The 24,372-nt window shown below is 42.6% G+C and overlaps 1 protein-coding gene across 1 annotated transcript in view; it reads right to left on the reverse strand.

The window, feature by feature from the left end:
* Nucleotides 1-24,372, reverse strand: part of GRK1 (G protein-coupled receptor kinase 1) — a 131,574-nt gene that overhangs the window by 3,552 nt on the left and 103,650 nt on the right. The window contains exons 5-6 of the mRNA XM_075334327.1: nucleotides 21,163-21,287; nucleotides 2,997-3,198 (exon numbers count right to left, since the gene is read on the reverse strand). Coding sequence (XP_075190442.1) covers nucleotides 2,997-3,198; nucleotides 21,163-21,287 — 327 coding nt within the window. The remainder of the gene's footprint in view (nucleotides 1-2,996; nucleotides 3,199-21,162; nucleotides 21,288-24,372) is intronic.

Here is a 24,372-nt window from a genome sequence, read left to right on the forward strand (position 1 = left end):
CATGAAAATGACCCAAAACACATAGACAAGGCAACAAAGGAGTGACTCAAAAAGAAGCACACTAAGGTCATGGAGTGGCTTAGCCAGTCTCTAGACCTTAATCCCATAGAAAACTTATGGAGGGAGCTGAAGCTCCGAGTTGCCAAGCGACAGCCTCAAAATTTTAATGATTTATAGATGATCTGCAAAGAGGAGTGGACAAAAATTCCTCCTGACGTGCGCAAACCTCATAATCAATTACAAAAACGTCTGACTGCTATGCTTGCCAACAAGGTTTTTCCATCAAGTATTAAGTTCTGGTTGCAAGACGGATCAAATACTTATTTCTCTCTGCAAAATGCAAATATATTTATATAATTTATACAATGTGATTTTCTGGATTTTATTTTGGATATTTTATCTCTCACTGTTAAAATTAACCTACCCTTAAAATTATAGTCTGTTCATGTCTTTGTCATTGGGCAAACTTACAAAATCATCAAGGGATCAAATAATTATTTCCTTATCTGCATTTTCCTGCAGATTACTACTTAATCTGCATGTAAATAGCATTTTTGTAAGTGACAGGTTTCTTATAATTTGTTTAATCTTTCATTTGTTCCTGGCTAGAATTGGATTTGTGCTATTGTGGCACCCCTGAGACTTCAATAGCCACAGGGTACTGCATCTCACTTAAGGTGCAGTACTCATCCCGGGTAAGCAAGAGGTTAATCGATGGTGTTTCTCCCATTCACAAACCACACACAGTTAGGTGCTTTCTCACCGGGGTTTGCCTAGGGTAGATGGGGGGGTGGCCATCACGAGGAATGGCACTTTCCCGCACCACTTGGGGAAAAGGAAGGAGCATCTTCACAATAGAGGAGAGTTACCCCAGGCACAGCTTGGGATGAGGAGCACAGTCAGGACCTCGGTCCAGGCATGACCTTACACTTCTTCGAGCACTACAAGACCCGTGGCTTGGAGCAGGAAGCTCAGCCTGGGCTCTCTAAAGCTAACGGGGATTCCAGGGTCTGTGGAGAGTACAGGAAACACCCGCAGCCCATTCCACATTCCATCCACGGGATTGGAGGAACCCCGACCAGAAAGGATATACAGAGGGAACACCAGCGGTGACCTCCGAATTATCCAGGATTTGCTAGGGCCCATTACGGCAGAGACCAGCACTCCAAGGGTGACAACTGGACTGTGAGTAAAAGACCATGAACCGCAACTACTGAATCAGCCCTTCATTGCCGGCGCCAGCGCCCCACGCTCCAGCGCCGACAGTCCGCGCTCCAGCCCCATCGGTCACTACTGTCCCCCATCATTCTCCCTGAGGCCTAGCTCTACCTGTGGGGAGCTGAACCATCACGGCTGCGACACCATCCGCCCCAGAGGAAAGCACCTGCAGCGGCGGCTAATCCCTGGCCGCATGTCACAGGTGGCATCATGACACAACTACTACTCCCAACATCCTCAACCCCTTCTCCCCACCATCATCCCATCATCCATCCCTTCATGGACACCTCGGGGTCATGAAACCGGGCAGGGCCACCCGTAACATCCCCTGACCCTCACCAGCCTGGTGACAAGTATTCCCAAGACCCCGTGGGTTGCTCGACTTTAGGGAATGTATCACCTACATTTTTCCATAATTTAAGCCAGAGCACAGTGGGCATGAGAATTCTATGAATCCCATTCTCTTTCGTGAAAGTGGAAAAATGCTGTATTTTGGATGCAATAAAATATTCATCACCAAAAACTCTGAGCGCCCGAGTGGTGATAGCAATATAAAGTCATTGCCCTTAGTAATAGTAATATACTTACCTGCCACCAATTTCACCTTTTATCAGTACCACTTTGGTACCACGGCGACATCTTGTGACCACAACTTCTGACTGCCAGAAGTCAGAGGTAACAGTCACAAGCTCTCAATACAAATCTATAAGAGCCAAATGGAGGTTCTCGTAGACTTAAGGCCCTGTCACACATAGAGATAAATCTTTGGCAGATCTGTGGTTGCAGTGAAATCATGGACATATTGTTCCATTTGTACACAGCCACAAACCTGGCACTGATTGTCGACAATTTCACTGCAACCACATATCTGCCGCAAATTTATCTCTGTGTGTGACAGGGCCTTTACATTGAGTCATGACTTCTGGATCACTCCAGACATTTCTGGAGCAAACTGCAGGTCACATCATGCTGAAGATCAACTGGAGCAGTGGTGATAGAAGGTAAAGATGGCAGAGGGTGAGTATAAGACAATGGGTCAAGGACTTAGATTAAAAACACCACTCCAGAGTTTCAATTAAAAAAATGCTGGTGTAATGCTTTAAAGGACTCACTGGACATAAAAACCTGTAGGTTAGATGTGACTCGTTCATGACTATGGGATAGATTTCTAGGCATGTCTCTGAAGTGTGTACAGGTCATTTTGAAAGGAGGTAGAAGAGGTGAATTGTCCAAGTTACATGTTTTCACTGGTGGATCCTGTGTTATCTATTTATAGGTGGTAGCTTATTATCGTGTCAGATTCAAAAGGCTTAGTGTCAAAAGTAAAAACAGCAAGATTTTAGTAATATTTTAAATAGTGTGGCAGGAAAAATTATAGAATAAATCATTACATGTTTTCTAAAAATAATTTTTAAGTTGATCTAAATGATGGGTCATTTCCAAGAATAAGATTTACTTATGAAAGAGGGAGAAATGAATTGAGACCAATGTTTTTGTAGTGTATGGCTCATGGAGGGAACTTGTCCTAGTAAGGACATATAGAGGTAGCAGACACTGGAGGGTTTTGTCACCCCATTTGAATATAGCATAAAACTGCTTTAGACTTGAGACAATTGGGAATCTCTTGATCCCATAATAATCATGTGGAGTCATGGTTCACTGGAGGAGTGTCATGAAATGTGCAAATCTATGTACTTAAGTGTTAAGCTAATAAATATTTTTTTTCCTGGCTATTACTTTATACTTCAATAATACATATCTGAAGGTATTGGACATACCGGCTTCAAGCTTCCTCCAGTTTATTTCATTGAAGAAGGGAACTACACGTAAATCATTGCAATTTCCATTTCTAAACCCTATACGTTTCTTAGGATCTTTTTCCAGTAAGGCTTCACAGAAGGATTTGCAATCCTTACGGTGCTTTTCGGTGTATGTTACTGGGTCATTAAGGATTCTATTCTTTAAGTCTTTATTCTCAACCTAAAACAAAAAAGCAGAAAAAGAAAAAAAAAGAAAAAGTATTATTTAACATATTTATTCAGTTTGGAAAAGTGTAAATTGTTGCACAGTTATTATTGTTGGAGATAACATATACTCTATAGCTAAAACAGTTCATTTTTTCACATTTTGAACAGATAAATTAGTGTTGATTCCATGTATAAATAGAACTATTGTCCAGATAATGCATTGATGAAATTAGATAGTAATTTCACAAGTCACAAAATAAATTAAAAAAGTGACAGTAATGCGGCAAACATTCATCACAGCTATATGTATAGTCTGCAACACACCACAAGATGGCAATGCAACACTATGAAATGCATTTCATGTCACCTAACTGTTCCGTAAATGTGTTCTACCTGATTCCTGCTAAACATTCAGTTAGAAATAAAAATAAGAGGGCTGAAGAGTAAATCCATACCTAAAAGAGACTGATATTAAATATAAAGCAAACATAGCTTTAAGGATATTTTTTCATGTTTAAAATCACTGCTTTTTTTCTCCTACAGATGTCTGCACTAATATACTCAATTGGAATTGCTCTGATTATTACCTTTTTGCTGCATTTTTTTACGCTTTTTTTGGACTATCTAGGAATTTTTGGACCGTTACCATTCCACTGTATATATGACACCCTACACGTGTGAGGCAACTGGTGAGAACCTGTTGTTGACCAGTAAGAGCTTGCCAATATGGTGGAAGCTCAAGCAAGTGAGAGTGTGGAAGTTTTTGGACCTTGTGACTAGAGTTGAGCGATGTTCGAGTCGAACGGTTCGCCAATTTCAAATTCGAGTGATTTTGGGCGGTGTTCGAGTCGTTCGACAAACTCGAACGATTTGCTTCAAACTCGGCAGTTCGAGTTACCGTTCGATAATGGTTCAATCACCAAAAGCATGGCTTTTCACAGTAAGGCTATGTGCGTCCTGCGTCCTCAGCATAATCCCTCTCTTTCTTACTCACCGATCATGGGCGCGGCGCTGCACAAAGCTCCGGCGGCTTTTCTTCTTTTGAAAATGTCTGCCTCTTCATTATTCAATCTGGTATTCTCTGCTTTCCACGCCCACCGGCGCCCATGATTGGTTGCAGTCAAACACGCCCCACGATGAGTGACAGCTGTCTCACTGCAACCAATCACAGCCGCCGGCGGGCGGGTCTATATCGTGCAGTAAAATAAATAAATAAATAACAGAAAAAAAAAAAATGCAGTTCCCCCCAATTTTGATACCAGCCAGGATAAAGCCACACGGCTGGAGGCTGGTATTCTCATGATGGGGAGCACCAAGTTATGGGGAGCCCACCACCCTAACAATATCAGCAGGCAGCCGCCCAGAATTGCCGCATCCATTAGATGCGACAGTCCCGGGACTCTACCCAGCTCATCCCGAATTGCCCTGGTGCAGTGGCAATCGGGGTAATAGGGGGTTAATCATGGCAGGCGTCTCCCCGAGATACCTTCCATGATTAACCTGTAAGTGAAAGTAAACAAGCACACACAACGAAAAATCCTTTATTTGGAATAAAAGACAAAAAAACACCCTCTTTCACCATTTTATTAAAATCCCCAAATACCCCTCCAGGTCCAACGTAATCCACAGAGGTCCCATGACGCATCCAGCTCTGCTACATGAAGCTGACAGGAGCGCCGTAGAACATGAGCGCTCTGTGTCAGATCCACGCAGCAATGAAGTGAGTCACGCTGTCAGCGGGGACGTCACTAAGGTATTGCCTGCGTGTGTGCAAGGATGATGATGGGGGCGGTAGTGCCTGCATGTGTGCGAGGATGATGAGTGCCGTAGTGCCTGCGTGTGTGCGGTGATGAGTGCGGTAGTGCCGGTGTTTGCTCTCTCATCCATCCATCCCTCCATCCCTCCCTCCATCCATTCATCCCTCCCTCCATCCTTCCCTCCATCCATTCATCCCTCCCTCCATCTCTCCCTCCATTCATCCCTCCCTTCATCCCTCCATCCCTCCATCCATCCCTCTATCTATCCATCCATCCCTCCATCCATCAATCCATCCATCCCTCCATCCATCTCTCCATCCCTCCATCCATCCATCCCTCCATCCATCTCTCCATCCCTCCATCCATCCCTCCATCAATCCATTCATCCATCCCTCCCTCCATCCATTCATCCCTCCCTCCATCCCTCCCTCCATCTTTCCATCCATTCATCCATCCCTTCATCCACTCCTCCCTCCATCCATTCATCTCTCCCTCTATCCCTCCCTCCATCTCTCCATTCATCCATCGCTCCATTCATCCCTCCATCTATTCATCCCTCCCTTCATCCCTCCCTCCATCCTTACATCCATCCCTCTATCCCTCCATCCATCCCTTAATCCCTCCATTCCTCCATCCATCCCTCCCTCCATCCCTCCATCCATCCCTCCATCCACCCCTCCCTTCATACCTCCCTCCATCCATTCATCCCTCCCTCCATCCCTCCCTCCATCTCTCCATTCATCCATCCCTCTATCCATCCCTCCATCCATTCATCCCTCCCTTCATCCCTCCCTCCATCCCTCCCTTCATCCCTCCCTCCATCCCTCCATCCATCCCTCTATTCCTCCATCCATCCCTCTATCCATCCATCCATCCCTCCATCCATCCATCCCTCCATCCATCCCTTCATCCCTCCATCCATCCATCCCTCTATCCTTCCATTCATTCCTCCCTCCCTCCATCCATCCCTCTCTCCATCTATCCATCCATCCATCCTTCCATCCATCCTTGTAGCTGAATAATCTACTTCTGGATTCTCACGTGCAATACAGAGGTCAAGATTACCAAATCTTCCTATGCTTTGCATTAGAGGCAGTGGCTCAATGGATAGAGCTACTGCCTAAGGAGAATTAGTTCACGAGTTTTAGTCCCGGCTGTCCCAGTAAAGAATTTAATTTACTTTAATTGTAAATTATAATTATTATTTATTTAGAATTTAACTTAATTATGCACAGAGGGGAGGAGCCGGACATCAGCTGTGAGCGGCGGGACACAACTCTAAAATCAGAGCAGTTCATGGAATGAGGCTGCATTGCTCTCTCCTCTCTCTCCTTTCTCTCTTCTCTCTCTTCTCTCTCTTCTCTCTCTCTCTTCTCTCCTCTTCTCTCTCTTCTCTCTCTCTTCCCTCACCTCTCTCTCTCTATTCTCTCTCTCTCTTCTCTCTCTCCTCTCTCTCTTCTCTCTCTTCTCTCCTCTTCTCTCTCTCCTCTCTTCTCTCTTTTCTCACTCTCTCTTTTCTCTCTCTCTCTTCTCTCTTTTCTCTCTCTATTTTCTCTCTCTTTTCTCTCTCTTAGACCTGGCGTTGATCAGATGATGCGGTCACCTTACGGAATCAGCTGACACTAAAAGTCGAGCGGTGAGGCCGGCTTTTTACCGCCCGGCTGGCTAAACTATCAGCTGCTGCTGTCGGACAGGAGTCTGCACAGAAGTGTGTAGTTTGTGGGGGGGTTTTTTTGCACTGATGCATCAGCTGATTGTATAAAAGCCATTTATACAATCAGCTGCTGTGTCATGTGATTCAGGCCCTGTAACCTGACACATCATCTGATCACTTTGCCTTCCAGGAAACCGATCAGATGTTATTGGATCTGGATTGGATGGCGCGGGATCCTTGACCCAGAATTACTGCGGAGGAGGGTTCTTTATTTCAATAAAGATGGAGTCACTAATTGTGTTGTGTTTTATTTCTAATAAAAATATTTTTCTGTGTGTTGTGTTTTTTTTTATCTGTACTACAAATTCATGGTGGCCATGTCCAATATTGACGTGACACCATGAATTTCGGGCTTAGGGCCAGTTGATAATATACAGCTAGATCTAACTACATTATTACCCAGCAAGCCACCCATCACCAGGGCAGCTGGCAGAGTTGCATACAGCACCAGAAGATGACGCTTCTATGAAAACGCCATTTTCTGGGTTGGCTGCGGACTGCAATTCGCAGCAGGGGTGCCCAGAAAGCTTGGGCACCCTGCGCTGTGGATTCCAATCCCCAGCTGCCTAGTTGTACCTGGCTGGACACAAAAATTGGGCAAAGCCCACTTCATTTTTTTTTTTTTTTATTATTTCATGAAATTCATGAAATATTAAAAAAAGGCTTCCCTATATTTTTGGTTCCCAGCCGGGTACAAATAGGCAGCTCGGGGTTGGGGGGGGCAGCCCGTAGCTGCCTGCTGTACCTGGCTAGCATACAAAAACATGGCAAAGCCCACGTCATTTTTGGGGGGGGGGCAAAAAACTCATGCATACAGTCCTGGATGGAAAGAAGAGGGGAGCCAGCACTGCTCATGAATGGCATGCAACAATGAAAAAATAAAAAGTGTAAAATTCACAAATTCATTCCTACTGTAACAATTCAATGAGATTTTTTGCAAATTATTGATCAATGATTTGAGCCCCCCCTGCCCTGTCACGGCAAATCTCTATAGGGGGGGTCCCTACACTATGTTATAAATTAATATCGTACCATAAGGTCTCATATAATGACTTGAACAGGACCATATAAGAACACCACTTACCCGGGGAATGTCAGAACCGCTCCCATGCTGCAAGGACTGACAACTGCGAATAAAGGCATGTCCGCCTTCTTCATCAGGACAAAGGAAAAAACAGCATGATACCAATTGCTACTTGGGGTTACATATATATTGAAAAAGAGGCTCCACACCTACACAGGTGATGTCAGTCAGGGAGTGGCTGAACATCACGTGTATGAATAACAGAAAGCAGTGGAGAAAAAAATGGAAGAAACAGAAAGAAGAAAAAAAAAAAAAAAAAGGAATTGGAAGGGGTTAAAACAGAGGGGTGTACGCATATGTCTGTAAAAAAATTTTTGCTTTCATAAAAAAACAAATGTAAAAAAATGTGCTTTATTTATAAAGCTTGCGCCTAAAAATACATAAAAATATAATGTCAGGTCGCTGCCAAAACAATCAGCAAGAAGGTGCAAAAATATATCAGCAAGAAGGTGCGAAAATATATATATGTATAATACTGGAGATGATCCAGCAGTAAAAAAAGGGGGGTTTATGCTTTAATAAAAACAAATGTGCTTTATTTGTAAAACTTGTGCCTAAAGATACATAAAAATATAGTGTCAGATCGCTGACAAAAACAATCAGCAAAAAAGTGCAAAAATATATATATGTATGATACTGGAGATGATCCAGCAGTGAAAAAAGGGGTTTTTTTTTCGAGGTACAAAAATGTGAAAAAAAAGGGGGGGTGGGACACACGGGTTTTTGCTTTAATAAAAAACAAATGTAAAGAAATGTGCTTTATTTGTAAAGCTTGCGCCTAAAAAATACATAAAAATATAGTGTCAGGTCGTTAACAAGACAACCAACAAAAAAGTGCAAAAATATATATATGTATAATACTGGAGATGATCCAGCAATGAAAAAAAGAGGGTTTTGTGAGGTACAAGAATGTGAAAGAAAAATGGGACACACGGATTTTTGCTTTAATAGAAACAAATGTAAAAAAAAATGTGCTTTATTTGTAAAGCTTACGCCTAAAAATACATAAAAATATAGTGTCAGGTCGCTGACAAAACAATCAGCAAAAAGGTGCAAAAATATATATATGTATGATACTGGAAATAATCCAGCAGTGAAAAAAAAGGGGTTTTGTGAGGTACAAGAAAGTGAAAGAAAAATAGGACACACGGGCATAGGGAAAAAAAAAAAAAAAAACTCCAACGTGCTATGTGAAGTGCTGAAAGGGGTGAAATGAGTTCAAAGCGTGGGAAAAAAGTTATCTGCGCATGCGTGCGCATGAAGGAGCAGGGTGAAAAGAATTCATGTCGGCATAGAGAACGGGCCGGAACAAAATACAGTGAGTGAAAAAAGGGGGTAAATCAAATATGAAAAGAATAAAGAAGATAGTTTCTGGAGAGTGAAACAAATATAAAGATCAAATTTTGTATTCATCCATCCAAGGGCAAAAAACAGTGTTTGATGGTATCACATTTAAATAAATACATACAATAGATATGAATATAATATAAAGAGTAAAAACCTTTAAGAAACACGCTGAAACCAAATAAAATAATTATCACAACCAACAGATAAAAGGATATATATGAAAAGTTGTATATAAAAACATACAATCCCACCTTATAATGAAAGCTGGGGAAGGGGGAAGGAATTTTTGGAGTATCTTAATGAAATGGGGAAAAATACATATATAAAAATTAAAATGTCCTTATTATATTAGGATAAAAACTGGGTGTATAAAAACTTCATGTTTATGCAGACCGCATTAGAAAATGTAAAAGAAATATATATAATATATATCCAAAAAATATTTGTTGGGAATTTATTTCACATAAAACATTAAAAAAATCCCAAAAAATTTTTTTTTTAAAATAATAAGTGAGGATTAATAAAACAGATCGGTCAATTCATTGAGCCCATGCGGTTTTAGAGTACTGAGCTTATGGATCCAAAAGGTCTCTTTTTTGCTTAATAATTCTAATCTATTTGGTATATTTGAGGGAATATGTTCAATAGGGGTGATTGTACAGGACATCATCTTATTGTGAAATAAAGCACAATGTCTAGATAAACTGTGCAACATATATCCAATCTTGACGTTATGTCGGTGAGAATTTAACCTATTGTGCAATGCCTGGCAAGTCCTCCCCACATACTGCTTACCACAGATACAATCCAATAAGTAAACGACATGGTCGGTCTGGCAGGTCATATAATCCTTAATAGGGAAAATCTCAGCACCCACGTGCGAACAAAACGATATCTTATTATGACCGATGATCTTGCAGCAGAGACAGTTTTTTGCATTACATCTAAATGACCCTATTACAGGGGTTGTAGTGTTAGAGCTCCTAGCATCTTTAAGTCTACTGGGAGCTAAAATATTCTTAATAGTAGGAGCTCTCCTAAAAGTAAAACCCGGTTGGGAGGGTAAAATGCCCATTAAAATGGGGTCATTTAAAAGTATATCCCAGTGTTTTGAAAAAAATTTTTTAATCCTAAAATTATCACTGCTGTAAGTAGTAATAAAATTGAGGGCAAAATCATTAACAATCGGGCTCGCGCCGTCTGCTTTATTATCGGATTGGAAAACTTTCCTAGAAACAAGCAAATCCTTTTGTTTTAAAGATCTTGTGGTAGTGAAGGCTTTTTTGATTAAATTACGGGGATATTTTTTCTCCAAGAACCGCTCTTTTAAAATGGCAACCTGATCAGAGAAATCCTCATCTGTTGTGCAATTTCTCCTTATCCTTTTATATTGATTTACCGGTATATTGAGCAACCATTTATCATAGTGTTCGCTATTGAAATTTATATAGCTATTAGTGTCCACCTGTTTAAAATAAGTCTTGGTAAGAATACGGCTGTTTTGATGATAAAGTGTCAGATCTAAAAAATGAATTGTCTTATCATGGACAGTTGATGTAAAATTCAAACCCCAAGTATTTTCATTTAACAAAGCAAGAAAGGAATCAATATTGTTTTGTTCATTATCCCATATAAAAAACAGATCGTCTATGAATCTTTTGTAGACAACAATACTGTTTACATGACTACCATCCAGTATATGGAGGTTCTCGAATAGTCCCATAAATAAATTTGCATACGAACAAGCTGCTTTTGATCCCATCGCTGTACCCAGATATTGATGGTAAAGTTTATCTAGGAACGTGAAGAAATTGTTATGTAAAATGAAGCTCATAGCCTCCAAAAGGAACCTCTTTTGGATTGCAGGAAACCTGCTATCTTTGGTGAGAAAAAACCATAGACTAAAAAGACCCAAATCATGGGCAATATTTGAATATAATGCGGAAACATCAACAGTTACAAAGAGATACGATTGTTTCCAAGGAATATCTTTGATTATGTTTATGAGATGGGAGGAATCTCTCAGATAACTCCCTAAATCCATCACATACGGTTGCAGTAATTGATCCACATATGCCGCTAAATTTGCTGTGAGTGAATTGATGCCTGAGATGATAGGGCGTCCAGGGGGGTTTACTGGATTTTTATGCAATTTAGGCAGATGGTAAAAAAATGCTACATTAAAACTATCAATCTGTAAAAATCTCTTTTCAGATGAATTCAAAATATTATTATCAGCGGCTTTTTGTATTAAACCCTTATAGGCTATGACAGCAGAATCATATTTCCCCCATTCTACTGTCTGATAGTATAAGGGATCAGAGAGTATCCTTAAAGCCTCATTTACATAATCGCCCCTGTTCTGGACGACAATGCCTCCCCCTTTATCTGCCGATCTGATGACAATTTCTCGATTATTTTTTAGGTTTTTGAGTGCCAATCTCTCTTTATGGGAGAGGTTATGCTGCAAATTTCTTTTGGTATTCATGAACACCTTGAGGTCTGTCAAAACTAAGTCACTAAAAGTCATTGAATTGTTACAGTAGGAATGAATTTGTGAATTTTACACTTTTTATCTTTTCATTGTTGCATGCCATTCATGAGCAGTGCTGGCTCCCCTCTTCTTTGCGTTTACTGGTCGGTGGTTGACCGCCACCTTGCCGTGCATGCCCAGTGTGGTTTGCAAATTCCTTCTGTTGCCATCAAAATTCATGTTGGTGCCTGTTCACACACAGCCACCGCCCCCTGGTCCATAGGCATCATTATTTAAGCACCACCTGCCTGAGGCTGTTCCGCCCTTCATCCATGCTTGCTGGTCTGGCACTGTGAGGGCCAGTTCTGACATTGTGCTGGTGTGTGTGGTTCTGCCACACACACTGGCACCTGGGCTGCCTTTATTCGCAGTTGTCAGTCCTTGCAGCATGGGAGCGGTTCTGACATTCCCCGGGTAAGTGGTGTTCTTATATGGTCCTGTTCAAGTCAATATATGAGACCTTATGGTACGATATTAATTTATAACATAGTGTAGGGACCCCCCTATAGAGATTTGCCGTGACGGGGCAGGGGGGCTCAAATCATTGATCAATAATTTGCAAAAAATCTCATTGAATTGTTACAGTAGGAATGAATTTGTGAATTTTACACTTTTTATTTTTTCATTGTTGCATGCCATTCATGAGCAGTGCTGGATCCCCTCTTCTTTGCGTTTACTGGTTGGTGGTTGACCGCCACCTTGCCGTGCACGCCCAGTGTGGTTTGCAAATTCCTTCTGTTGCCATCAAAATTCATGTTGGTGCCTGTTCACACACAGCCACCGCCCCCTGGTCCATAGGCATCATTATTTAAGCACCACCTGCCTGAGGCTGTTCCGCCCTTCATCCATGCTTGCTGGTCTGGCACTGTGAGGGCCAGTTCTGACATTGTGCTGGTGTGTGTGGTTCTGCCACACACACTGGCACCTGGGCTGCCTTTATTCGCAGTTGTCAGTCCTTGCAGCATGGGAGCGGTTCTGACATTCCCCGGGTAAGTGGTGTTCTTATATGGTCCTGTTCAAGTCATTAAATGAGACCTTATGGTACGATATTAATTTATAACATAGTGTAGGGACCCCCCTATAGAGATTTGCCGTGACGGGCAGGGGGGCTCAAATCATTGATCAATAATTTGCAAAAAATCTCATTGAATTGTTACAGTAGGAATGAATTTGCGAATTTTACACTTTTTATTTTTTCATTGTTGCATGCCATTCATGAGCAGTGCTGGCTCCCCTCTTCTTGGCGTTTACTGGTCGGTGGTTGACCGCCACCTTGCCGTGCACGCCTAGTGTGGTTTGCAAATTCCTTCTGTTGCCATCAAAATTCATGTTGGTGCCTGTTCACACACAGCCACCGCCCCCTGGTCCATAGGCATCATTATTTAAGCACCACCTGCCTGAGGCTGTTCCGCCCTTCATCCATGCTTGCTGGTCTGGCACTGTGAGGGCCTGTTCTGACATTGTGCTGGTGTGTGTGGTTCTGCCACACACACTGGCACCTGGGATGCCTTTATTCGCAGTTGTCAGTCCTTGCAGCATGGGAGCGGTTCTGACATTCCCCGGGTAAGTGGTGTTCTTATATGGTCCTGTTCAAGTCATTATATGAGACCTTATGGTACGATATTAATTTATAACATAGTGTAGGGACCCCCCTATAGAGATTTGCCGTGATGGGGCAGGGGGGCTCAAATCATTGATCAATAATTTGCAAAAAATCTCATTGAATTGTTACAGTAGGAATGAATTTGTGAATTTTACACTTTTTATTTTTTCATTGTTGCATGCCATTCATGAGCAGTGCTGGCTCCCCTCTTCTTTGCGAGTCCTGGATGGAGTATGCTGTGCCTTATAGTTCTGCAGCTGCTGTCTGCTGTCTGTCTGTATGGAGGAGAGCAGACAGCTGCTGCAGAACTACAAGGCTCAGCATCCTCTATCCAGGACAGTATGCTGGAGGGAGAGGCAGGGAGAGCAGAACTGCAATGCTCAGCATACTTCATCCACTAGTGTATGCAGGAGAGCAGACAGCAGCTGTAGAACTACAAGGCTCAGCATGCTGCATCCAAGACTGTATGCTGGAGGGAGAGACAGGGGGAGCAGAACTACAAGGCTCAGCATGCTCCATTCACTAGTGTATGCAGGAGTTGCCCACCAAGAAAATGATGTGGGCTTCGCCATATTTTTGTATGCTGGCCAGGTACAGCAGGCAGGTACGGCTGCCCCCTATCCCCAGCTGCCTATTTGTACCTGGCTGGGAACTAAAAATATAGGGAACCCCTTTTTTAATTATTTCATGAATTTCATGAAATAATTAAAAAAAAAAACGACATGGGCTTCGCCCTATTTTTGTGTCTAGCCAGGTACAACTAGGCAGCTGGGGATTGGAATCCGCAGCACAGGTTAGCCCGAGCTTTCTGGACCCCTCAGCCGCCCCAGAAAATGGCGCTTTCATAGAAGCGCCATCATCTGGCGCTGTATCCAACTCTTTCAGCAGCCCTGAAGCCGGGTGGCTTGCTGGGTAATAATGGGTTAATACTAGCTTTGTTTTGCTAGCTAGTATTAGGCCATAGATTCTTAATGTCAGGCAAGTTTGACCCAGCCATTAAGAATCTCCAATAAAGGGTTAAAAAAAAAGACACCACACAGAGAAAAAATACTTTAATAGAAATAAATACACAGACACACTTAGCGACTCCATGTTTATTACTACCTCTCACCCCTCCACGATCCTGGTCTTCTGTCTTCTTTCTCCTTCAACCCATGCAGCTCTGCTACATCAGACAGCACTGCATGGGAGGAAGACACTGCTGCTCCCGTGCAGTCTAATCACTCAGTGAGTGAGCAGAGGCTGCGGGTTGTAAGCGGTGATGTCACCGCTGCCATCGTTGAAATAGTAATCTGACAGGCGGGTTACTATAGCAACAGTGATCTCCGTTATTCACCGGATGTGGAATCAAGTCCTTGCATGTGGGCTGACTCTGTAAAGAACGCCGACATGCAGGGACAGGGAGTCGACCATGTGCCGGAGCATCTCGCCGGTACACAGAGATGCTGGAACGAGCACCACGTACCAGCGAGATGCCAACATGCAGGAACGGGGAGCCAAGCATGTGCCCAAGCGTCTCGCCGGTACACGGAGATGCTCAAATGAGCACCACGTACTGGAGAGATGCACTGACAGGACCTAGCATGACGTCTAGCCATGTGACCAGTCTGTAGCCAATCAGATAATACACATGTGACTGGTCGCATGCTATGGCGACGTCACAGAAGGTCCTATCATCAGTGCTGGTTACCGGGAGGGCACAGCGATGATCCGAAGGAAAAGCGGTGGGAGACAGAGTGCAGGACGCGTCACAGGGACCTGTAAGTATAATGGCAATGTTTATTAACTGTATGTGTACATGTATAATGTGTTTTTATGTATTTGTGTTTGCCTGCCATTGATTTCAATGGAGTTCGAAGGTGTTCGTCGAACGTTTGTCGAACGGAGCTGCTGTTCGACGAACCGAACCGAACTCGAACGCTAGGGGGGTGACTCATCTCTACTTGTGACATTAACCTTGAGACCCAGTGGTTCCGAGTTTCATGAGTGGTTAAACACATCAAGTCTGAAGTGCTGTCAAGGAAAGACAGTGATCTGGCTGAGGGTAGTCTTAGTTGAGTTGTATGCATGTTAAATGGTTTGCCTTGATTCCCCAGGTGTGTTCTGTTCCCCAAGCATTTGACTTTATAATTGCTAGGGGCAGGTGCTCCTATTTGATGGACAGTTGAGGTCACCAGCATTATTGCCTGAACTGTGCGCGGTCTGATGCTGCTGTTTGCCTCTGAAGCATCAGCTGGCCTTCGGGATGCAGAGAGGTGGTTGGGATTAGGTGTTAAATGCCCTTCAGTGATTCTAATGAACCTCAAAGCACTACTTTTAAGTTCAAAAAGGAGGAACCTGTAAGCACTGTGCATGCTCCCCCACCCACCCTTTGCTAGACTGTAGTGGTGGCCAGTCTCCTTGACAATAAGCTGTAAACAAAATATAAATCTAGGATTCTGTCTTAGTTACAGCTTTACACTAGGAAAGGTTATTCATAACCTGCTCCCTGACGTGTCTCAAATTGCAATGAGGAAAACAGATTCCAAAGGATACATGTTTGGCCTCATTTTGACCTCTTTTTAGTCTATGTCTGTCAAGTCTGTCAACTAGACTATTGTGTTCGCAAAAAGGATGGACACAACCAAAAGGATGCCAAAAGAGGAGGTATTGATTAATAGAAAACAAGGTGACTGCCTAGCTAATTCTACAAAACAAACCTATGCAGGACATGCTTTGGCACAGGGTAAACTCACATAGACTTACAATGGCACTGGCAAAAACCAGGGTCAACTAAGGCATAACTTTCCCTCACAGCATTTGTGGAGTATCTCACAATTGTGGAGGACCACTCCAATGTGTGCAAGGGGATAAAGTTTTTGCTGTTATATTATTCCCACTGTTTCACAAAATATTCAGCTGTTTTTCTTTTATAAATCCACTATATGGTCCCCAAGACAGGGCCATGTTATTTAGTGCTCATTTTTATGGTCTTTTCCAAGTTCTACCAACAACCAGGCTTATTAGTGCTGTTCATTTTGTTGTAACCAATATGCTCATGTGTAAAAATAAGGTGAAGCCAAATTAAGATACATATGTTCATTCTAACATGGGAGCCCAGTAAGCAAACTAGAAAATTTTACTAGCTTCTCGTCTAGCCCCATCCTTTCTTTTGGCCTTGTTTGGCACTTCTGTCTATGGCGATCATGATATGCTCGAGACAGTTGTATCATGTGTATTGTTCCTCTTGATTTTTATTACAAGGTCAGGCCATTAAAGGAAAAAAGAATGATGCATAATAAAGGGAATATGTGACCTGATTTTACCATCCCATCTAAAAGAAGTATGATGTAGGTGCAGTGACCCTGATTTCAGCGATGTGTCACTTACTGGACTGCTTGCTGCCCAGTCAACAACAGACACTGGGAGCAGAAATGGAGACAGCGCTGAATGGCAAGTAAAGCACACTGTGCCTGAAACCTAAAAAACACTTCAATGACTTTAATTGCAAGAAATTCCCCCTGGGTGGCCATTGCTAGCAGAAGGAATTGAATGGGTCTCTTAGGCTACATCAATGGGGGGATTGAGGAGCAGGGTATATTTGAAGCTGGACATCAGGCAGAGCTAAAAGGTGAGCAAATGAGAGAACGTGTAAAAATAAAGAACAGCCTATATTGTACATACAAGCAAGGAGACGATACATCTTATAACATGCAGCTCTCCTGCCAGCATTAGTTCTCTGAAAGTCTTACTTACTCTCCCATCAGCATGTGGAAGACTGCAAAGAGAAAAGACAATGCTGCTCTCCAGCATTTCACCCTGCACTCAGTGCCCAAGTATGGTCTGTCATTTCATCTCCTCACTATGCTGTATGCTGGTTTTATAAAAGAGATGCTGTCAGACTGTGTTTCATGTACTGCTCTACAACCAATGGGCACTTCCATGCAGCCAGTTACACTTCAGCACCCAATGTGCAAGTGTGACCAGCCGCTCAGACACAGGGATGAACAGTTGCACTGAAAATGTATAGTTATTCAGATTAATTTGCACCCCCATTGTCTGAAGTTTAACAGCACCCTAAGGCATGTGCAGGGTCTTAACAATCACGGTCTCAGGGATCGAAAGTGGGACTGGGGGTACAAATGGCCTGCTTGCCACAGCCCCTGTTTCAGCTGGATGTTTAGCAGAGAGAAATAGTGGAACGGGGCTTTAATGAACCGCGCCAGAGATCACAGATGTAGTCTTGGATTAATGTAAACTTTTATTTTGGCACAGGTCTTCGCGTTTCAGGAGGCTTAGCTCCCTTCCTCAGGACTAGCAGGCACAAGATACATCAAATCTGCAGAAGTAGAGGTGTACAAAACATATATACATATATACCCAGTTTGACATCAGAGAACCGCCCCCAAAAGAAAAAAAATCGGCGGGAAAAACACTTCTGTAGCAGCATGGTGTGACGTAATGTAATCAAAAACAGGAGAAATAACCTGTGTCCACTGAAACAGTATCAATGCCATTAAGATTTAATGAACATCGCAATCAGAAAATAAAAAATAAAACCTATAAAAACGAATAATTGTGTCATTACTGAGTAAAAATATACCTATATGCATATCTGTATCAAAGAGTGTCTAAGAAGCCATGACCGTGGTAAGAAGGTCTAGAACCCACGCCACCTATAGATCATAGCCTCCATGGGTGACATGAGAAGAAATGCGATCAGTCCACACAACCAGAGAGGTGTACGGTGAGATTCATACAGAAGCATGAAAGTAAAGAAAAACAAGGAAAAAAAAGGTGATGTGGAGAAAAAAGTGGATGAAAAAGGTAGGTGTGTATTTCAAACTGAAATTATGGTAATATTACAAAGGGAACCAAGGCGAGGTGAAGTAAGTTCAAGAGCGTGGGAAAAAAAGAGAGCGTATGCGTGAGTCAAAGCAGTGAGCAAGTGCCATAGGAGAGCCAAGTCTGACTGACTGTGCAGGAATCTTTACACTGAACACTCGTCCAGTGGCGGTTTGGTACTGGCAGCATTCCCCTCCGGTTCCACCGGCTTCATCTCTCCTTTTATGCCTGACATCATAGATTAGCCTTACTGCCTCAGCATATGCTGGTTTGCTCACCAGCTGTTTCAACTTACTTATCCCACCACCTTCCAGCAGTTCTTGGCATATGTGGAACTAGGACCCAATAACAAGCGCCATCTTATGGTTATCCCTTTATGCTATTGTGACCGAGTGTACGCTGGCCCTATCTGGCACCATACACATAGGTCTGGTCTCCATAGCACCACTGACTATAGTATCCAGCATAGAGCCCTTGTGCTTGCACTAGTGCCCCTGACGCATTATACCGTATTATCTTATGATATGCAAGCTAACACAGTGAAGTACATATGAGATTCCATCCATTTTTGCAATTATCAGCCTCCTAACCGAGTGTCTACGTACATTTGATATTACATGATAAGAGTCCATTGTGACGAAGGCCGGAGGCCGAAACATCCAGTGTTTTTTGGACCAAATACATTTACTCTGAAAGACACTTAAGAACCTGATATATAAATAAAGAAATTGCATACTTAATTACCGCATTTTGCCTCTTCTTGGGAGTTGTAGTGTGCCGGGGTTATCTCCTCTATTTGATCCATACCTATGCTGTTACAGGAGTTGTGCCTGTCACAACCCTGATTGGTGAGTAGGATTACCCTTCTTTCACCCCCTGTTTGTCAGGGTAAGACCCTATTGCGCTTTCTTTTCCACAGGTTCCTCATTGTTTCAGCTGAATGTTTGTCTGAGGGCTCACATCCAGCTGAAATGCATTGCGGCACAGAGACCCATTGGGTCCCTGCAATGCAATGTGCCACCATCGATTAAGGATATGAATATTCACTGCTCGTCAAGCCCATAATCCGGCCCACCTCTTGGCACTGAGGCCAGTGATGAGAGATGGGTGGAGTTATGGGCATGGGGAGCAGTGAATGTTCATGCTCTTTAATAGCAGCACACATGATCGCCCAGCAGCCGACTTTCTGCAGCAGCTGGGCGGTCACATGTGCCGCTATTGAAGAATGTGTATATTCACTATATTCACTGCTCCCCATGCCCATAATCCTGGGTATGTGGAGCAGCAAGTATACCAGCAGCGACAGCGGTGTAAGTGGGTGGACATGACAGTGACATCATGCACCGCTTACAAGCTGAGGTTAGTTGCATACCAGCATCAGAGGAGACACCAGGGAGCAAAGGGAAGGTGAGCATAATCTTTTTTTTTTTCTTTTTTTACTGTGTGCTGCATGATTGGGAATCATATGTACCACCAAACATCTAGATAAATTCCTTGAGGGGTTTCATTTCCAAAATGAGGTCACTTGTGAGGGAGCTCCACTGTTTAGGCACAACAGGGGCTCTCCAAACGCGACATGGCATCCACTAACGATTGCAACTATTTTGGCATTTAAAAGGTGAAATGACGCTTCTTCCTTTCCAAGCCCTACTGTGTGCTCAAACAGTTGATTTCCATCATATATGAGGCATCAGCGTACTCCGAAGAAATTGCACTATAAATTGTATGGTGCATTTTCTCCTGTTAGCTTTTTTCACAAGGGTATCTAGCTGAACATCAATTGTGTGGTAAAAATTTATTTTTTTTATTATCACGGCTCAACGTTATAAAATTCTGTGACGCACCTGGGTTTCAAGATGCTCACCAAACATCTAGATAAATTCCTTGAGGTGTCCAGTTTCCAAAATGGGGTCACTTATGGTGGAGGTCCACTGTTTAGGTACCTTAGGGGGTCTCCAAATGCGACATGATGTCCGCTCCTTTCCTTCCAAGCCCTGCCATGTGCCCAAACAGTAGATTTCAACCACATATGAGGTATCAGCGTACTCAGAATTAATTGGACAATAAATTGTATAGTGCAAATTTTCCTGTTACCTTTGTGAAAAATGCTAGCTGGTTAAAGTGACAATTTTGTTGTAAAAAAAGAAAAATATTTTTACAGCTCAATGTTATATAATACTGTGAAACACCTGGAGGTGCTCATCAAACATCTAGAGAATTTCTTTGAAGGATCTTGTTTCCAAAATAGGGTAATTGTGGGGAAATCCACTGTTTATGCACCTCTGGGAATCTCCAAACGAAACATGGTGTCTCCGAAAGATTCCAGCTCATTCTGTGTTCAAATATTCAGATGGCACTCCTTCCCTTCTGCCATGCGCCCAAAGAGTAGTTTTCACCATATATTGGATATCAGCATACTCAGGAGAAATTGTACAAATTGTATGGTGCATTTTATCTTGTGTAAAATTTTATGACTAAAGTAACATTTTTGTGCTAAAAGGTAAATTTTTCATTTTTCCTTTCAAATTGCTTTAGTTCCTGTGAAGCATCTTAAGGGTTAATAAACTTCTTGCATATAGTTTTCAGCAGTTTGAGGGATGCAGTTTTTAGAATGGTGTCACTTGGGTAGTTTCTGTCACCTAGGCCTCTTCTATGCAGTTCCTAAAAAAATGGTTATGTAAATTTTGTTGGAAAAATGAGGAATTGCTGATAAAAGTTGAACCCTTCTAAGTTCCTAACCAAAAAAAATGTGTGGGAAATGTTATTTTTTAAATATTTTGTGTAACATAACTCTTGAATTTAAAGGCAAAAAAAATCAAAGTTTGAAAACTCCAAAATGTTTGTAAAATTTCCGATATTTTTACAAATAAATACAAAAAATATCGGCCTAAATTTACCACTATCATGAAGTACAATATGTCACGAAAAAAGAGTCTCAGAATCACCAGAATCCGTTGAAGCGTTCCAGAGTTATAACTTGTGAAAGTGACACTGGTCAGAATTGCAAAAAATGGCCTGATCATGATATTGAAAACAGGCTGGGGGGTGAAGGGGATATAATACCATCTAAAAGTGACCTGATCTGAATTATTTACTATTGATAATATTTAGTTACCTTTTCTCCTCTTGATCTGAAAGGGCCACGGGCAGCAATCATTTCATATAAAGTTACACCCAAAGAGAAGTAGTCAACAGAGAAATCATATTCTTCTCCATTCAGCAGCTCAGGAGCCATGAACCCTGGAAATATTTGTTAGCACATGTATGAAAGAAATAAGAATAGAATTTAGTAAGTAAACTGCAATAAACTGAAGAGATGCTTTAAGGCAACCCAATGTCACAACAAAAATTCACAATAAATGCATGATGCACACTAAAAATATCTGGTGCCCTTCTTTTTAATCTTTCTGGCACTGATCCTCTGATTCACAATCCCCTTTTCATACATGTAAATTGGCTGCCAAAATATGGTTTGAAAGTCTGAGACATTCCCCCACTGCTCTGGGCTGCTTACTCTACGTAAGAGCAGAGGGAATGTCTTTATTCAGACTATGTGTAGTGTTCTATGGTAGTCTGAGATACTCTCCAGTTCTTAGATGGACTAGCCAGGAGCAGGGGAGGGGGTGTCTGAGACTTTTTTAAACAGAGTCGCCATTAGGGCTTTACAACCATGACTGGTGTACCGGGCCTGGTAAAGAGGGGGGACCCGGGGTAATTACTTTATTGTGTTAAGCCCCGGCTGGGCCCCCTTCTTCCCCTAGCCCCAGTCACAGCCACAGCACACACGGTTAAATTGCTTGTGAAGCCATTTTAGGGCATTGTATGCAAATTAACCATGTGGCTGGAAGCAAGGCAAGTGGAGCAGAGCAGGGAGGCGGCCAATCATCCCGCGGCCCACCGTGATGAGGTCATCACTCTGCGACCTCATCAAAGTGCTGCAGGAAACACGGAGGTGGTGAGGACACGGCATCCAGTGGAGAATGGGAGGCGCTTCGTGATCTGAAGATTCTCAGGGGTGATGGGGGGGCCATCCAGCTGAAATGCATCGCTGCTCAGACAGGATGCCGCTTGATGTGGGAGCCGGGGAGGGTGAGTAAAATGTTTGGGTTTTTTTTATTTTTGCAGCAGACAAACATACAAGGAGAGGCCCTGGAAGGGGATATATACAAGAAGGAGGACATACATACCAGGAAGTGGACGTATATAGAAGAAGGAGGGCATATATACAAGGAAAGGGAAAAAAACAGGATGGGGACATATATACCAGAATGTGTCCAGGAGGGGGATATATATGACAGTGACACAAGTTTTGTTATTTTAGCTGTTTACAAAAACATGTTCAGAAATACAATTATATATATAATATGGGCTGAAAGTGCACACTCCCAGCTGCAATATGAGAGTTTTCACATCCAAATCGGAGAAAGGGTTTAGGAATCATAGCTCTGTAATGCATAGCCTCCTCTTTTTCAAGGGACCAAAAGTAATTGGACAAGGGACTCTAAGGGCTGCAATTAACTCTGAAGGCGTCTCCCTCGTTAACCTGTAATCAATGAAGTAGTTAAAAGGTCTGGGGTTGATTACAGGTGTGTGGTTTTGCATTTGGAAGCTGTTGCTGTGACCAGACAACATGCGGTCTAAGGAACTCTCAATTGAGGTGAAGCAGAACATCCTGAGGCTGAAAAAAAAGAAAAAATCCATCAGAGAGATAGCAGACATGCTTGGAGTAGCAAAATCAACAGTCGGGTACATTCTGAGAAAAAAGGAATTGACTGGTGAGCTTGGGAACTCAAAAAGGCCTGGGCGTCCACGGATGACAACAGTGGTGGATGATCGCCGCATACTTTCTTTGGTGAAGAAGAACCCGTTCACAACATCAACTGAAGTCCAGAACACTCTCAGTGAAGTAGGTGTATCTGTCTCTAAGTCAACAGTAAAGAGAAGACTCCATGAAAGTAAATACAAAGGGTTCACATCTAGATGCAAACCATTCATCAATTCCAAAAATAGACAGGCCAGAGTTAAATTTGCTGAAAAACACCTCATGAAGCCAGCTCAGTTCTGGAAAAGTATTCTATGGGCAGATGAGACAAAGATCAACCTGTACCAGAATGATGGGAAGAAAAAAGTTTGGAGAAGAAAGGGAACGGCACATGATCCAAGGCACACCACATCCTCTGTAAAACATGGTGGAGGCAACGTGATGGCATGGGCATGCATGGCTTTCAATGGCACTGGGTCACTTGTGTTTATTGATGACATAACAGCAGACAAGAGTAGCCAGATGAATTCTGAAGTGTACCGGGATATACTTTCAGCCCAGATTCAGCCAAATGCCGCAAAGTTGATCGGACGGCGCTTCATAGTACAGATGGACAATGACCCCAAGCATACAGCCAAAGCTACCCAGGAGTTCATGAGTGCAAAAAAGTGGAACATTCTGCAATGGCCAAGTCAATCACCAGATCTTAACCCAATTGAGCATGCATTTCACTTGCTCAAATCCAGACTTAAGACGGAAAGACCCACAAACAAGCAAGACCTGAAGGCTGCGGCTGTAAAAGCCTGGCAAAGCATTAAGAAGGAGGAAACCCAGCGTTTGGTGATGTCCATGGGTTCCAGACTTAAGGCAGTGATTGCCTCCAAAGGATTCGCAACAAAATATTGAAAATAAAAATATTTTGTTTGGGTTTGGTTTATTTGTCCAATTACTTTTGACCTCCTAAAATGTGGAGTGTTTGTAAAGAAATGTGTACAATTCCTACAATTTCTATCAGATATTTTTGAACAAACCTTCAAATTAAACGTTACAATCTGCACTTGAATTCTGTTGTAGAGATTTAATTTCCAATGTGGTGGCATGCAGAGCCCAACTCGCGAAAATTGTGTCACTGTCCAAATATTTCTGGACCTAACTGTATACTGTATATATATATATATATACATACATACATACACACCTGGAGGGGCCCAGGAAGGGAACATATATACCAGGAAGGAGACAATAACCAGGATGGGGACATTATACCAGAATGTGCCCAGGAGGGGGATATATATACACCAGTAGGGACCCTTGAAGGGGACATATATGCAAGAAGGAGGACATGTATACCAAAAAGGGGACAAAAACCAGGATGGGGACATATATACCAGGATGTGCACAGATGAGGATATACATACCAGGATGGGATCAGGATGGGATATATATACCAGGATGGGGATATATATACCAGGAATGTCCCAGGATCGGGATACATATATACCAGTAGGATATTATACAAAGGGGCAGTGTGTGGGGGGATATTATACAAAGTGGCAGTGTGTG

Source organism: Anomaloglossus baeobatrachus, chromosome 2, assembly GCF_048569485.1.
Source record: "Anomaloglossus baeobatrachus isolate aAnoBae1 chromosome 2, aAnoBae1.hap1, whole genome shotgun sequence".
In the NCBI taxonomy this organism is placed as follows: domain Eukaryota; kingdom Metazoa; phylum Chordata; class Amphibia; order Anura; family Aromobatidae; genus Anomaloglossus; species Anomaloglossus baeobatrachus.